At 41.1% G+C, this 15,905-nt stretch overlaps 1 protein-coding gene across 1 annotated transcript in view; it reads left to right on the top strand.

Moving 5' to 3' along the window:
* AIDA (axin interactor, dorsalization associated) overlaps positions 1 to 15,905 on the top strand; it is a 55,178-nt gene that overhangs the window by 1,927 nt on the left and 37,346 nt on the right. The window contains exons 2-6 of the mRNA XM_054630280.2: positions 1,194 to 1,263; positions 7,781 to 7,834; positions 9,814 to 9,868; positions 15,272 to 15,335; positions 15,781 to 15,887. Coding sequence (XP_054486255.1) covers positions 1,194 to 1,263; positions 7,781 to 7,834; positions 9,814 to 9,868; positions 15,272 to 15,335; positions 15,781 to 15,887 — 350 coding nt within the window. The remainder of the gene's footprint in view (positions 1 to 1,193; positions 1,264 to 7,780; positions 7,835 to 9,813; positions 9,869 to 15,271; positions 15,336 to 15,780; positions 15,888 to 15,905) is intronic.

The following is a 15,905-nucleotide window of genomic DNA, read 5'->3' as shown; positions in this document are numbered from 1 at the left end:
TGGGTTCAAGTATGTTTATGCTTTTTGTCTTTTCTCAGCCCCAGTCTTTCTCCATTTTTGAAGTGGGACAATACCACCAAGTTGTGCAGTTACCTCATCCTGTTTGGTTGTGTTTTTCCTGGTAAGAGTTAAAAGCTACAGTGGCCTCAGTCAGTATGGGAATTTTTTTGAGAGCTGATTTTGAGGAAGAGCAAAGAAATTGAATTCTGATTTTTGTTCCTGTGGCTTTGACAACAATTTGTTCTGCCGGATGCATCTTGGTGTATATATTTTATAAACCCCTCCTACAGCTGGGCCAATGCCCACAGCAGTGGTGGAGGGAAGCAGAGTCCCTTTCACAGTGCAAACTTGTGGGGTTCCAGGAGGAAGCCTATTGTGATGTCCCTGGGTTTCCCCTCAACCCCTGTCCTCCCTCTCCCTCTGCTTGTAAAAAATTATTTAGAAGGAATGGCAACAATTGCCCAGAGGTTTTGCTTGTTTAATATTCTCTTTCCTCTCAGGATGGAAACTGTAACTCTTCCCATAGCTTTCCTCTAGCTTCTTTTTGCTTTCTCGAGCTGTTTGCTTACTATTACTTTCCAAACCCCTTGGTATTCCTGCCTTGGTGATGACAAGGGGTGAGGTTTGTGCTCCGCCTGTGATGCTGACAGGCATAAATGTGAGTAGATCCACCCCAGTAGCCCAGGCCAAGCTGCCCTGTGCCTGGCTTCCAGTGCTGGGAGAGTGTGTGCCATGGCTTAGGGTGTACTCACCTGAGCCCCCTGGCATCTCACTTGCCTCAGCCTCTCCCGGAAAATGCGCGTGGGATTGCACCACAGTGGGTCTTCACAGGGGCTGTGGTTTGTTATCGTAAAATAAGGGGTTTGTGAGAGGAAAAAAGTCAGTGCTTGTAAAAGGGGCTGTTGGCTATAATGACCCTCTTACCTGTTCTCTTTTCATGATGCATTAGTCTTTCCTGCCTAATGTTGCACACTTTGTCCACCTTCTGGGGTTTTTTCTTAAGTATGAACTACCATGGCTACAGAAAACTTTGATTCAAAAGACAAAAACAAAGTAAAAACACAACTGCAAAACCAACTCAAACCTCTTTGGAGCAGCAGTCTGTGAACCTTTTGGCTGACACATTTTCTGGAGCTGGGGTGTGTGTGTTTGTGTTGTGTTCCTACTTTACAATTTTCTTTTCCCCCACCCAGATTAGCCAGGCACCTCCAGAAAGAGGCACAGTCTCAGCACAACAACTCGGAATTCACAGAAGATCAAAAGGTGAGTACTGCTGTTTGTTCAGACAAGGAGCTTGACTCATAGATGTTGATGTGTGTTATGCTTTTTTATCTTGCAGGCCGGAGCCTTAAGAGACCTTTTTTCCTCCCTCAATGTACATAAACAGCAACAGAGCCCAGCGTGGCTAAAGCGGTTGCTGTCATTAGATGTGAGGGGTGCTCTGCTGTGCTATCGAATGTCAGGAATGCTGGCCAGTGTCTTTCATAACCTGGGTGTTTCTTTTTTTTTGGATTCATGTTTGATAACTTACTTATTCAACATTAGCACAATTTATGTCGAATTCTGAATGCAAAACATCTTGAACTGCAGACACTGAGGGTGTGTGAGGGGGATGAAAGCTTAACATGTAACACCTGACAGGGAAGGGTCCTGGCAGAATACTCCCTAGCAGTCTCTTAGAATGTTATTTGTTTATAATCTTTCAAAATATTGAAATTTCTTTACTCCTCCCTCTCTCCCCTCAGTTGAAAAGGCTGTTTCTTGTCTCAGCAACATACTACTGCAGTTCTGTGATGGGATTTAAGTGGACTCATGCACTCAAGCATTTACTGCAAAATAAAATCTTTTGAGATATGAGGCCCTACTAAAGTTCCTTGTCTTCTATAAAGGCACGTTTTTCTTAGGAATAAAAAACTAGAGATGTATATTTCCAGATTTTCATGTTAAAAAATCGCTTGTTTGAGCAATGCTGTTACCTGAAAATTGACATTTGCTAGCTCAGAGTCTCACCAATGGTAATAGGATGCAAGAGCAATGGAAGCTGTGCTTAGGAATGTAAGTCCTGAAAACAGGTGCTGGCTACAGAAATTAGAGATGAACTTGATGTGTGTAAAGAAGCTCAAAGAAATGCATCTTTACATAGACTCTGAGAGAGGTTTGTAGCTGTTTCCTTTATGTGTATCAACGTGAAAAGCAAAGACCTGGTCTTCCATGTTCTGCTTACCTTCTGCAAAGATGATAAAGCTCATGATTGCTTTAAATGGAGCCATAATTTTGGAGAAGAATTTGGTCCACTTTTCCTGATTTGTAAGCCATGAGAACCTTGTTAATGTTGGACAGCTGTTTATTCCTTGAATGCTTCTGCTCTCCCTCCCTTGCTGGTAGCTTTCTCCATCATTCTCAGCTAGAGTCATCTTTAGTGTGTGTTTCCCCTCTGTGGAGACTTTTGAAAATGTAGTTACTTCATGAAGGTGAAGCTGTTAATCTCACTTCTGGAGACATCATCTCCTGTGAGTATGGGAACCATAACCGCACAGGGCTTTGCCTCCAGATGTTCCCTGAGTCTTATGAAAAAGACCTTGAACCAGATTGTGGAAGTGAGTGAGATCAGCCATGAGGGAAGGCCTGGGGGGCTCAGGAAGTGGAGATGTTTCATGCACAAGTGCTGTCATGTCTTAAGGCAACAGTCTTCTGAAAAGAAAAAAGTAATGGGTGGTGGTTTTACATCCTAGCAGAGTGATACCTGTTTCTAAAGCTGAAATAATTTTTAAAAGAGGATGGCATTTTTATCACTTGCTGGTTTTTGCCAGCCATTATGTGGCTGATGCACTGAATCTTTGAGTCTGTTTATCAAGTAGCAGTGCCTGTTTCATTAGCCACGTGCACAAACCAATTCCCCAACATTTTGTTGAAAGAACACTTTATCTCCTCTACCATGAGGAATGCTAGTCACAAAAAAAAAAAAAAGAAAATTGTGAGTGGAGTTTTGCTGTTGCTTAAAAAAAGCACTTAAAACTCTGCACAGCAAAATCTCTGATGTAAAGCTCCTTGCTGTGCTTGTCTTCCCTATTTCTGCAGGAGCTCGTCCAGTATATCATATCTAGTCAGTATGACTAATTACTGTCATCACTAATATCATTCACATGGCATGTGGCTGGAGGGCTTGGTGCGTACTGGGTTTGTAAGCATTTTGATTAAATAGAAATGTATCTTCTTTCCCCCTGCCCTTCTAAAAATCAGCTACAAATCAGTAACTTTTGCTCAGCTGTTCTCCTGCCAGTGCACCCACCAGCATGCTGAGGCTCTGTATGTTATACAAGAGACACTTTTTTTTTATTTTTAATTTTACTGTGGAAGACTCTGTAACCTTCAGGGTTTGCTTACCTGATGTAACTGGCCAAGGCTACATGCAGAATTTTGTAGATTGAAAGGCCATGAAGCTGATTATGATTTCCACTTGCTTGATCTACCCTCAGTGCAGTTTTTTTGGTAGATTTTCAGTCAGCTGTTTTCCAAAGGACCATAAATACTGCCGAGAATTGTTGTGAGGCCGTCGTTTCTTACATGACCTACCCTGGGGGGGGAAGGTGGGTTTCAGCAGTGATTCCTCTGTAGCTAGGGGATGCTACTTTCTGTACAGCTGCAGAGAAAGGACAAGACTAGGTTCAAATCCTCATCCTTATCTGTCTGTATGAACTTTTACCACGTTTGGGTTTATTTCATGCATCACAGGTGGTGCTTCAGTGCAGATATGGCCACACAAAAATTGATGGTGTGTTACTTGCTAATGTGATCATACAATCTGTTAATCTAAGAATACTTGACAGATACCACCAGTTTCTTTCCTGGTCATCCTGTGAGCCAGTTATCATTTATCTTCTAATGCATGTATTGTTTATGGTAAGAATTCAGGCTTTTAAATAGTTGCATCTCCCATTTTTGCTCCTAAAGAATCAGATTTGAAACACTATATGCTACTTGCCTTGAAAGAGCAGACTACAGATTTTGTTGTTCTCTCCTGTATTTTCAAATTGTGATGGGTTGTCATCTTATAACTATTGCTGGACTTAATTCCATATTTTTCGTTCTCTGTCTTGACTTGGGTAATTGACAGTGCTGGACTCTTCATTAGTGATCGTGAATTTTATTGAAGCATTTCTCTGCAGATCCTGTAAACAGCAAATCATTTTGTTTTGTCTCCTTTCAACAGCTATAAAGAGGCTGTGCAACAGTTTTATCACTGAGAGGCAGCATGTGTGGAATACTAAGAGATGCAGCTCCTGGTGAATTTACCTCAGTCATAACATTTTGAACACTGCTGTTCACTGTTTTACCTCCATTCTCTAAAATTCATGATCAACCACTGTGTTTTGTGATAGGAGTTGTTCCAGTTAGGTTTGGCTATGTCTATCAGCTTGCCTCCAGCTACAGTTACTCTCACCCAGTTCTCTGTGCAATAAATGTGACCTTTAAACCCCTCTTCCAACCACAGTTGTTGCTTCTTGTGTAACTGTTTCTGTGCTAGGCTGATTTTTCGTCAGTGTTAGAAAATCCTGCTTTTGAAGCAACGATAACTTGCAGAAATACAAGCACTGTTGAACAGTCTTAGCATGATTCATTAAACTACTGGTCTTCTAACAGCCTAAACTGTGGTTAAAGCCAAGCTCTGCTCTGGCTCTGTGTTTGTGCAAACATCTTTGCCTCCATTACAGTTAGCACAGTCCTTACGCAACTCCTCTGAAGAAACCTTGACTACGAGATCAACTGACTTTTCCCCATTCTAATCATGAGTTTACAATAAACTGAATCTAAACTATTTTAAACTAGCTAAGTTAATTATGGCTTCAGTCTTTCTAATGAGATGCAGAATGTTTTCCCTGCTGCAAAAAGGAGCCTTTGCAGCAGGGATAGTTGCAGCTGAAAATGATAACAGTGTTTAGCTGCATTTTTAACTTTTGGGTTGGGTGTGGTCCCTTAAAGAAATAGTTATGAATAATGCCTGCTGGGAGCCTGCCATATTTCAATAGATTCCATATAAAACCTATTCTTTATTATTTAAGACTCCCAAACTCTCTTAAATTAATCTGTTTCTAGAGCCATTATTGCACTTCAGCTCCCAGGAGCCAGAGGACACATATTTTGTACTGCTCTTTGTTCTGTGAGGGGGTTGCTAGTCCAGGCAGTTTTCAGAACACACAGTTATGAATCTGCAGGATAGGGAATAGTGGAGTTGTTGAATTTACTGGTGAATTGACATAGGAGATAGGGGCTGAGCAGTGCTTCTGAGACCTCATTTATGGTGTGCGCTTTGCAAGATACCAGGAGGGGCAGAGCCAGGTGAAAATCTGTTTACGTGTTCTGGTTCTGTGGTGGGGCATGGAGACTGTGCTGTGTGCTGGTACCCTGCAAACTCATAGCCCTCTTGTGCAAGTGGAGGAGTTTTGATCTCACAGAGAATGGGCATGCTTTTTGCTCAGCTGTTTCCAAACCATTGGAACAGCTGGACTTTTGCAAATGCTGGAGCTATAGTCAAACCTCAGAGATTCCAGTCCCTTCCCTAGGGAACTTGTGGACTCCTTTCTTTTACCCATTATTTCACACCTTCATCTTTAAGAATCTACCTTTGCAGATATATTTTTCCAGATGTTCACAAATAAAAAAAGGAATTCCTTTTGTTATACTACAGCTGATGGCTGTAGTGTGTTCTCATTCTAGAGACTGAAAATCTGCTTCTGCAGTACTACTTGGTGTCCTCCCACCCAGCCTGGCAGTACATGTAAACAAATCCACAACACCCACGTATGCAGTGTGGGTCCGAAAGTCTCAAAGTGAGCTCAGGACTCTATGTGCTCTTTTCCGTTTCCAAATACCTGTGTTTTTTCAAGCTGTGCTGGAGATCCAGTCATGGGTCTCTGTTGTATAGCAGAATTTATTTTGGGGAGGAGTGAGTTTGTTGACTGTCCTGTGTTAATAGGCATCACTCGCTGCTTTTTGGGAAGGTGCTCATAAGAACTAAAGTTTTGAAAGGCTGCCATACAATGGGCAGTAATAAAAAAATATGAAGATGAAAAGTCTGGCCTAGTGCCATGTTGTAACAATGTTAAAGGGAGATGCCAGCTGGGGAGAAATGGCTTCAGAAACTTTGAGCCTGTGGTGGCAGATGAAAATCAGATACCTGAGGCTTTTGCATGCTGCAGCTGTTGGCTCTGCCCTTGAGGTATTGATGTGTGACCTATTTAGGATTCAGCTCCTGAACTCTTTCAACTTTCAATGTGGCCTAAGGTGAACTGAAACTGCAGTCACTTAGTTTGTTGGAATTACTGGGGGCACTTAGTTTCTTGGAATTAGTGGGGGCCTAGGAGCAGATTGAGAAGGATTTGTGATACTACTTTGCAGGAGAGCCAGAACAGGTGATGGGGGAGGCACCTTTGAAAGCATGCGTAGCTTTTATCTGCTGTTACCAACCTCTTGGAGTCCAAAAAATATAACCCTCCTTTTGGACTTGACTGACCCTGAATAGATTACCAGGTGCCTATACTCTTGAAGTTCTTTGATGCTAGAATTGTGCTCTTGGAAATATTTTCCTCCCCTTGCATCCAGCTTGTGGAGAAGCTGTTTTTATATTGCCTGATTTAAAAGGAGAGAATGAGTTACAGTTGTGTATTTCAACTTTAGTCTTCCTTCTGGGGGAAAATTTAATTTTAAAATAAGCCTCTTTTCTTTTTAGCTTCATTGTTGCTGGTTTTCCTGCCCTATAAATGTTCCATGGAGTATTTTGAATTTATATCTGGCACTTATTTTTCTGCACATCATCTGAGTTTTTCTTCTCAAAAAGGTTTTAGTCAACGTACAAACTTGTGATGGTCAGGAATAATACACTGGGCAGTTGTGTCCTCTTCATGTCACTAATGGAAGTCTTAACTCCTCATTTCAGCTGGTAGTAACAGAAACAAATGTGACTTGCTGCAGCATCTTACTTTATGAGACATAAAAGCTTAAAACTGTCTTCAAAGCAAGACTCCTTGCAATGTGCTATTCTGAAGCCCTTCCCTCTCTTCTGCAGTTTTAAATGAAAATGAGAAATTACTTCGCAGTTCTGCTTACAGATATTTTAGATTGCTGACAAGTTTGAATTCAGGCATATATTCCATGATTCACTCACAGTTTAAATCTCTTAAAATCACAAAAATAGAGAGTTAGAAAAATAATCTACCTTTAGACTTCCTCTCTCACCAAAACCCACAGGAGTGGGCTGTGGTTTTTTTAGGGCTGAGATACTGGGTTGCTGTAATGTCTGATGTGGGTGGACTTGGTCTGCTGAGGTTGGGAGCTGTAGGCCTGGCTCCTAAAAGGGCAAATCAGCACAAACCACTCAGGTTCTCAGGAGGTAATAGGCTGCTTGGCTTGGATTTTTTTTTTTTTTTTTTAGTTCTCTATCACCTGAGAGCAGTTGAGTTTATAAACAGTTTATGATGTGGTAGGCATTACTACAGTTTCTGCAGAGTGAATGACCCCCATCTGTGTTGTTGGGCTGTGGGAGGGGAGTTAAGTGGCAGATGTCTTTCATCTATTGTGCTTTCAGTAAATCCTGCTTGTCTATAAAAAAAGCTTCTGATGCTCAGTGGTCTGGTACTGAACAATAGACCTGAAACCTTTGCAAAAAAAACCAAAAAAAACCAAACAAAACCAACTGTTTGTGTTTACATTCTTTACATTCTTTAAAAGCGTCAATGTGGACAAATACTATTTTCAGTACTAAATTTTTCTTTTTCCATTTCAGAAAACCATAGCTAAAATTGCAACATGCTTGGAACTGAGGAGTGCAGCTTTACAGGTATAGCTCTTTTTCCTATCTGGCTTCATACTTTAGCAGTAAATGACTGTAGAGCTTTTTAAAACTTGTTTACTGTCTTCAGAAATACCCAAACTTCTGTAAATGGAGTGAACATTTGGAATTTCCAGGCTGTCGTCATGATGGCCCAGGTGACTGCCTTAAGAAAGGCTGAGAGTGCTTATATGAGCATCTCTTGGTGCTTGTACAGGAATTTAACTCCACATTTTGTGTCTTTGATTCTCTGCCTCGTTTTCATCCTCCCGAACTGTTTCGTTTCTCTTCCTAACCTGTGTGCAATGTTAAAAAGATCACCAGAATGACCCTTAGACTTATTCAGCTGCTTCACAAATCATAATAGACCACAAAGAAGACTATGTGTGTAGAATAGAAGTTACTTTTTAGCAGTCATGAAAACTGGCAGTGCTCTAGGAAAATGTGGGAAAACCATAATTTGTAAATTTCTCTTTGGGCTTTTTTTCTGGCTGAAAGTAGATATAATGGGAGTGGATGTCATTTTTTCTCAGCACATGCTTATCCCCAAAACAAAAAACAAGTGAGAAAAATTTCCAAAAGACCATGGATGGGGAAGGGATAAATCAAAGGCTGAGTTAGTGGATTACCTCTTTGCCAAGAAAGAGTGATGACCGGCAAATTTTGCATCAAGTTACTCCCAGCAGCACTACCAAGTACTTTGTGTTGCTGGGCAAGGTGCTGCCTTCAATTGTCTGAAAGGCTGGGATACAGCATGCTGGACTCATGAGGTTGGGGCTGACTAGTCTCAAGGCTGTGTAGAATTTGAGGAATTATTTGGTTACCTCTACCTGTCATTCTATTTTGATCTAACCTGGGGTGTTTGAAGAGTGTTTTATTTGCTTGGAGTCACAGTGACTTTGGGGAGAAGCCTGCATGTTCCACTATGGAATAGCTTTGTGGTTCAGGTCACATCTGGGAGCAGCAGCAGAAGCTGCAGCCATGTCATAAATGTCATAACCTGCCAAGCTGGAGAGGTGGATGTTATGCAAGACCAGCCTTCCCTGCTGTTGATTCCCTAGCAGTAAGTCAAGGATTTTGTAACCTTTTGAGAGGATACAAGAACTTCTTGCCCACTTCACTTTGGGGAGGTTATGGTTTCTTGGCAGAGGTTAAAGCAGTTAGTGAGTGTTCTCACCTTTTTCCATTCTCCTAACACTAAGGGTATAGCTGCTTTAGTATCCTTACACAGTCTTGCAGAAGGTACCTATTCCCTCTTGGACAAAATCAAGAAAAAAATCTCATTGGACCTTAAATGTTGAAAACAATGGGCAATCCTAAGGGATGCCAAGGGTGCAATGACATAATAGGTAAGACCTGACCATCCACTCAGAAGTGAATGTCCAGTGTCAATCCTCTTATTTCCACTTCTTTTTATGCCAGCTCTGCCACTTGTCTCAGAAAAAACTAATCTTACCTAACTGTTGGTGAGCTACCTCAGAATTAAAAATTAAGAACTTCTCTGTTGAGTTAGTAAGTCAGATAGGCTTACTGAGAACTGTACATGTATGTGCCACAGACAGAGGAGGAAACCATCATCAGAGCTGGAGAAAAGAAAGATGGGAATTCCTCTTCTATTTTCAGTGAGTTCTTGGCTGAGTTTTTCAAGCTATCCTGTGTACTGTAATTTCTGCTAGTGTCACAATGTTGGACATGTGTCTTGAAATGTGAATTTTCCTGTGTGCAGTAAGGAAGAATTTACAACAAGTTGGTTTAAAAATATTTACCTTTCATTAGAGCTTGGAATATTGGATAAGTTTGTTCTTAATAAGTGAGAAGTAATGTAGTCTCTGCCTCACCTGTCAACCTGCCTTTTGTTGGGGAGATTTTCTGGGGGGATGTAGCTTTGTAGTAACTTGGTGTGCTTGAACAAAGGAAGCACCTTGCATCTTATTCTGAGATGAGGAGGGTGCATCTGAAGATCTGACTCTTTCTTTGTACTGTCCTAGTCCACCCAGTCACAGGATGAGTTTAAGCTTGAGGATCTGAAGAAGTTGGAACCAAGTAAGTGGTATCTTTGTATTTTGAGTGCCATTTATCATGACAGGGGAAAACGTGACAGCAGCAGGACTACTGACTAACCAACACTGCAGTTCAACAGTGATGCTGGGTTTAGGTGCTTTTCCAAGTGTCTGTTACCACACAGAGAAAACTTGATGTGAATTAAGGAATGTAATGTCAGTAATTTAAAAGTACAGTAACCCAAATGTTTTAGATAATATATTCATCTTCATTTTCAAATAAGCAATTTGGGCCTTGCTAATTTTTGCACAAAATTGTATTTTAAGCTATCAGTAGTACATTGTATAATTTACCTGCACATTTCTTATTTGAGCTGTATTTCACCACTTTGTGGTCTTCCTTCTTGCAGCATGACATTTATTTTTTTCTTCTGAAAATATTTAACTTGTGCTCATGTTAGCCAATCACCTATCACCTCCCACTGTAATGCACCAGACCAGAGAAGGTGAGAGTCAAAGTGAGGATGTGAGTCAGTCTATGAAGAGTTTTGTGTAATATTATTTTTTTCCAACTGATCCTGGGTCAGGTCTTGATATGTCAATCCAGAAATAACTTTTTCATATAGGAAGTGTCTATTTATCTGCTTCATTTTCCTTCCTGTAACACTGGCTGCTTTGTTCTCAAAGCATCCTTATGATTAGAGCTTACACATCTAAGCAATATTATCCTGAATGTTAATGTTTCTGCATTTCTCAGGGAACAGGAAATGTGGAAGAACTACTTTCATGCGGATTGAAGTTGGTTTTATTTTGCTTATGACACAATTGTTACATTGAGCAATATGTTGGGGATAAATATGATTGGCAGGCAACTGTTTCCCCTTCATGAATAGGCTGAGCTTCTCTGCACAGGATCCTACAGAGGAGCTTGTTAAGAAGTGGAGCATTGAGCTAAGCTTCCTTATATCTCTACCAAAACATAGAGTCCAAATGCTTTTAAACTGTTCCTTGAAAGTGCAAAGTGAAGGTGTGTTAGAAAACTGCTTGGTCCTATGGGTGAAGATCATAACTCAGGAAGGGATTTAACTGTGTGTTGGAATATTTGGTCTTCCTCACACTACATGTTGCATGTCTGGCCTCTGAATTCTGACTTGGGATTTTTCTCTATAGATTTTGCTGCTCTCTGTTTACAATGTATTTAAAATGTTGTAATCATTGAATGACTGTGGATTTCAGACTCCATTGTGCAAATGCCCTATGAGTGACTGAATGATGGAAGAGAGATGGGAATCTTGTCCAAAATTTCAATTATGGTGCAACAGTCCTGTTGTTTATCTTGCCCTCCATCACAGAATTGATTTTTAGCTGTCAAAAAAACTGCTTAGCAGTGTGAAGTGCATTCAGCCCACACCTCATACAACAAGCAACTATATTAAAACTGAGGAAGAGTGTGTGGCCATCAGTTTTCAAATACGCTGAGTTATTTTCCTTGGAGGAGAATGGGTGCTTCTACAACAACAATTGAACATTGATGTTCCTAATGCTGCTGTCTTACTTGGATGATTCTGGCCTCTTTCTTTCCGAATTATGCCTTTGTTTCGTGGTTTTTAAGTGTATCTCAAATAGAATAAACCTTAATCAGGCCAATACCAGCTATTTCATAAAATCCACTGTGAAATGTTTTAATTCGCATGTTGTCAATTTTCTTTTGCATCTCACCAGAAAAAGGTGAAAAATCTGGGCTGGCAATATAAAGAATATAAAGTGATTCCTTCGTTAGGTCAAGCTATTCCATTAGGGTGGAACAAAACAGCTATTCATACAAAACAGCTATTTGCACAATTTGGCTTGTTTTAATTACTTTTGTGCCTGAAGCTGTCAGAATGGTTTTGGTGTTGTTCTAACAACCAGGACCCTTAGAATTACTTTTTTCTTTTCCCTTAATCTTCTGCTGTTGAGTTCTAGCTTTTCCTACTTGAGCTTCCATTTCATGCAGATTGGAAAGTGAAGCTGTGGGCTACTTCTGTTTGTTTATAGGATTTGTCACTGAATAATTTGTGCTGGAATAATGCTACAGGAGGTTCCATACAAACAAATGGCTCTTTTGAGTTTGCGCTGTGTGAAGTCATTGTTAACACACTGGATTTCAAATCCTTTTCTTTGTGGAAGGTTATACCAGTCTTAGAATGCACAGTACAAATGGATGGGCTGGGGCATCCCTTGTGCCTGGGTGATAATTATAAGACAAGTGGATACTGGGTTGTACTGGGGAACGTGGTGTCTGAATTATTTTATGTCGTTTATTAAAAAAAAAAGTATAAGTATCAGAAAAAATCACTGTCACAGAAAATCTAAATGGACAGTGGTCTTTACCAAGTTAATGTGTCCTGTTCTTCTGACTTATGTTGATAATTTCTTTTGAAATATTTCAAGAAAGAGCCAAGTGCTGATAAAATCAGACTATGAGGATGGTGAAGGGCCTCGAAGGGTAGCCTTACGAGGAGTGGCTGTGGTCACTTGATCTGTTCAGGCTGGAGGAGACTGAGGGGGAGACATCACTGCTGTTACAACTTTCTCATGAGGGGCAGGCACTGATCTGTGCTCTGTGATGACAGTGACAGGACCTGAGGGAATGGCCTGGAGTTGTCAGGGGAGATTTAGGTTGGGGATCAGGAAAAGGTGCTACACCCAGAGGGTGTTTGGGCACTGGAAAAGAATCCCCAGGGAAGTGGTCACAGCACCCACCTGACAGAGTTCAAGAAGTGTTGGGACAATGCTCTAAGGCTCATGGTATGTTCCTCGGGGTGTTCTGTACAGAGCCAGGAACTGGACTGTGATGATCCTTGAGGGTCCATTCCAGCTCAGGCAATTCTGTGATTCTATGCAAATCAAAGTGACACTGTCCAAAGTCCCAAAAGAAAAGGCAACTTCTGTACAAGAGCCTGCAGAACACTATTTAAAAAAAGATTTCTGTTGGAAATACAGCACAGATGGAGGCCATGATGCTGGGATCTACCCATTAGTTGCACTTGTGGAGAATTCTCTGGGACTTATGTTCTCAAGCAGCAGCATTACAGAGGGGAAAGGCTCTTTTTCCCAGAAGTGAATTGTGTTTTTGAAAATGAAACAGAGATCCAAAAAAGCCCAAATCAACCTTTTAAAACTTGGATGTCTTACACAGCATTACAAGGGAGATTCCTGTTCGTATTAACATAATTTTTTTCCTCTGGTCTGGTATTTTTATTTGAATTAACTGAAGCTCATACTTGTGGCAGATGCAAAGAAGATTTTCCTTTCCTCAAAGTTTTATTGCTTAGCTTTCTCTCAGTGGCTTTGAATAAGTATTTCACCAGGCTGAGTGCAGTGGACCTGTTGCTTATCCTGTTCATCTTTAAAGGAGCACTTATATTGCTGTGTTACAACTTTGCAAAATTATTTGCTATTGGTGGTGAGACAAGATTTGAAAGCTCTTTAAAAACTTGAGCCACAGCTTTGTGCAGCAAAAGGCAGGAGGTCCTGCTTCTGAGCTGAATATTCAGCACCACATTTGTTCCTGGCAGGACAGGGGTGCTCAGCCTCTGGCAGCAGCAGCATGATTTTAGGTGCTGTAGAGCTGTTTGCCTCTTGCCTGGGCTCATGTCAGTAGAGCTCTTTGGGCCCTCTAGTGATGCCTGAAGTGAATAAGGAGGAGGGTTTTTTTACTTTTAAGGGGACATGGTTACTAGAAGAGGGGAGTCTAGCACTTATGAACCTTTGGAAAGTGGGAGGAGAGCTACTGTGTCACCTGTCCGTTTTGTTTAATGTGCCTTTGATCTGTAAAAGATCTCACTTCACTGAGGTTTTCCTCCTGGGAATACCCTTTCTGTTTCTGGTGTAATGTATCTTTCTGAGAGCTGGGGAATTATGAGAGTAATAAATATCCCCTTCTTTTCCTGAACCTCAGCAGCATTGGAAGATGACTGTCAGCTGTTGATCAGCTGCTTTTCTGGTTGGAAGTGGCTGTGATTCTTCAGATTCATGTTGAGATCTGTGTTACTGGTCCCTCAGAGCAGAAGTCTTTGGAGAGAGAGACATGGCATCAGTTTGTTCTCTCATCAAAGCTCTGACTGAAGGCACTTTAAACCTTTCTCAGTATTTATCTATTGTGACTGGCTGGGATTAGGCACTGATTAACCTCTCATGTTGTAGAACAAAAATCAAAAAAAAAGAAAAAATCAGTATGAGTAAAGACTGGAAAGACTTTTTGGTTTCTTTATAGTTTCCCAGAGGAATAATTTATTCTTAGAGCATTCAGATGGTGTCTGGTAAGCTAATGCAGGAGCCCAGACTGGGTGATGGGAATGTGAAGGCAGACAGGGAAGCTCTCCTGCACTGGCAGAGTTATAGTGTGCTCAGAGGGGCCTGGCAATGGCTTCTTAAGCATAACTGGTATTTAAGTACCTCTTGATATTTGTGTCATCTGAATGTTGTTTGAAAAGAGTTTTGTTTTCATTCAGAAGTCTTCAGGGGAGAATTCCTCTGCTCTGAGAGTGCTTATGGTAAAGTGAAGCTCTCTGAGGAGAGTCAGGGATTTTTCTCTCTGCTCCCCCTACCAGTGTGCGATATTCATTGTCTGGTAAGAGAGTGCCTCTCCCTGCAGGTGTCCTCTTGTAAATTTTTAAGCCCTTTAGCCATCATTAAATACTTATTTCTTTCACATGTCTTTGGAAGTTTCACTGGTAGTTGTGTTTGGAAATGGCAGCTAAAGTTGGGATTACTAAAATGTGAGCAAATTTCCAATATAAACAGCAAAGCCATTTTGCATGAAATTCTGAAAGTATACGTGATGTCTTTGGGGTTTGGTGCCCAGATATTGTACTTTATCTCTCCTGAATTTCACCAATCCGCCCAGACATATGAGGGCAGATAGAAAGAAAACACAAACAAAGGCATCACCACCACCAAACAAAACCCCCAAAACACATGACTGAAGAAGTAGAAAATCTCACCAAAGCATTGTGCTAGCAGCACACTTGCTCTTCCATGGTGGCTGCCTGAATGTGCACCCGCATGTGTCAGCTCTGGAGATCTCATCTGTTAGGAGCTGATGCCAGTAACGCCACCACCCTGCTCTCAATAGCCACCAAAGATTGCTACCCTCACCCCAGGGGCTGTAGCTTTTTCTCATGACGATTTTGGTTATTGTCACATTTATCTTCTCTGTCTGTGTGGGTGTGGTAGTAGTAATCTTATACTGCAGTTGCAGTTCACCTGTCTGAATGTTACAGTGATATAGGTTTGATCATAGCTGTGCTGGTGTTTAAAATATGAGAGAAGAGGGATGGTTTTTGTATGATCTGATTGCTTTAAGAATTTTATTATTATTATTTGTGTGTGAAGATGCTGTCAGAATGGACATAGGTGTGCAAAGTAGTAGAATTAATGCTGGTTTATGATTTCTCTGCAGTCTTAAAGAATATCCTCACTTACAATAAGGAGTTCCCCTTTGATGTTCAGCCTGTCCCACTCAGGTAAGAGATAACTTCTTGCACATCACTTCATGTACAGATACGTACTTGAAAGGGAGTACGGCCTAGGCTTGGTGTGTACCTAAAACACATTTCCAGAGCCATCTGCTTGCCAGACTGCTTTGCATAAACTGGTTAATAAAAGAACTTTAAAACTCTGTTTGTCTCGGTACCACTAAAAATCAAGACCATACTTTCAGTAAAATCAGTATTTGGTACATCCCTACATCTCTCTGAGATTTCCAGTATCATGTCCTGGCTTTAGGCTCCGTGCTTTCTATTGGTCTAAACTCCTGCAATCTCTGTCAAAGTCTGTAGGTAGAGTTGGAAGTTAAGAAGTATGAAATGACATTGAAGAGTATTGTTCATGCTCAGGTGCTGGCTTGTGAATTGACAGCCAGGTGATGAGTGAGTGTTGGTCTCATTTCTTCTTCCTTGTGTTTTACAGGAAGATTTTAGCACCTGGAGAAGAGGAACACTTGGACTTTGAAGAGGATGACGAGGAAGGAGGAGCTGGAGCAGGGTCTCCAAACTCTTTTCCTGCTAGAGTTCCAGGTAGGGGCACTAGCCTTG

This window comes from Agelaius phoeniceus, chromosome 3 (assembly GCF_051311805.1).
Source record: "Agelaius phoeniceus isolate bAgePho1 chromosome 3, bAgePho1.hap1, whole genome shotgun sequence".
Classification (NCBI taxonomy): Eukaryota; Metazoa; Chordata; class Aves; order Passeriformes; family Icteridae; genus Agelaius; species Agelaius phoeniceus.
The sequence above is the reverse complement of the archived record's forward strand: the minus strand, read 5'-3'. Positions and strand labels throughout refer to the sequence as shown.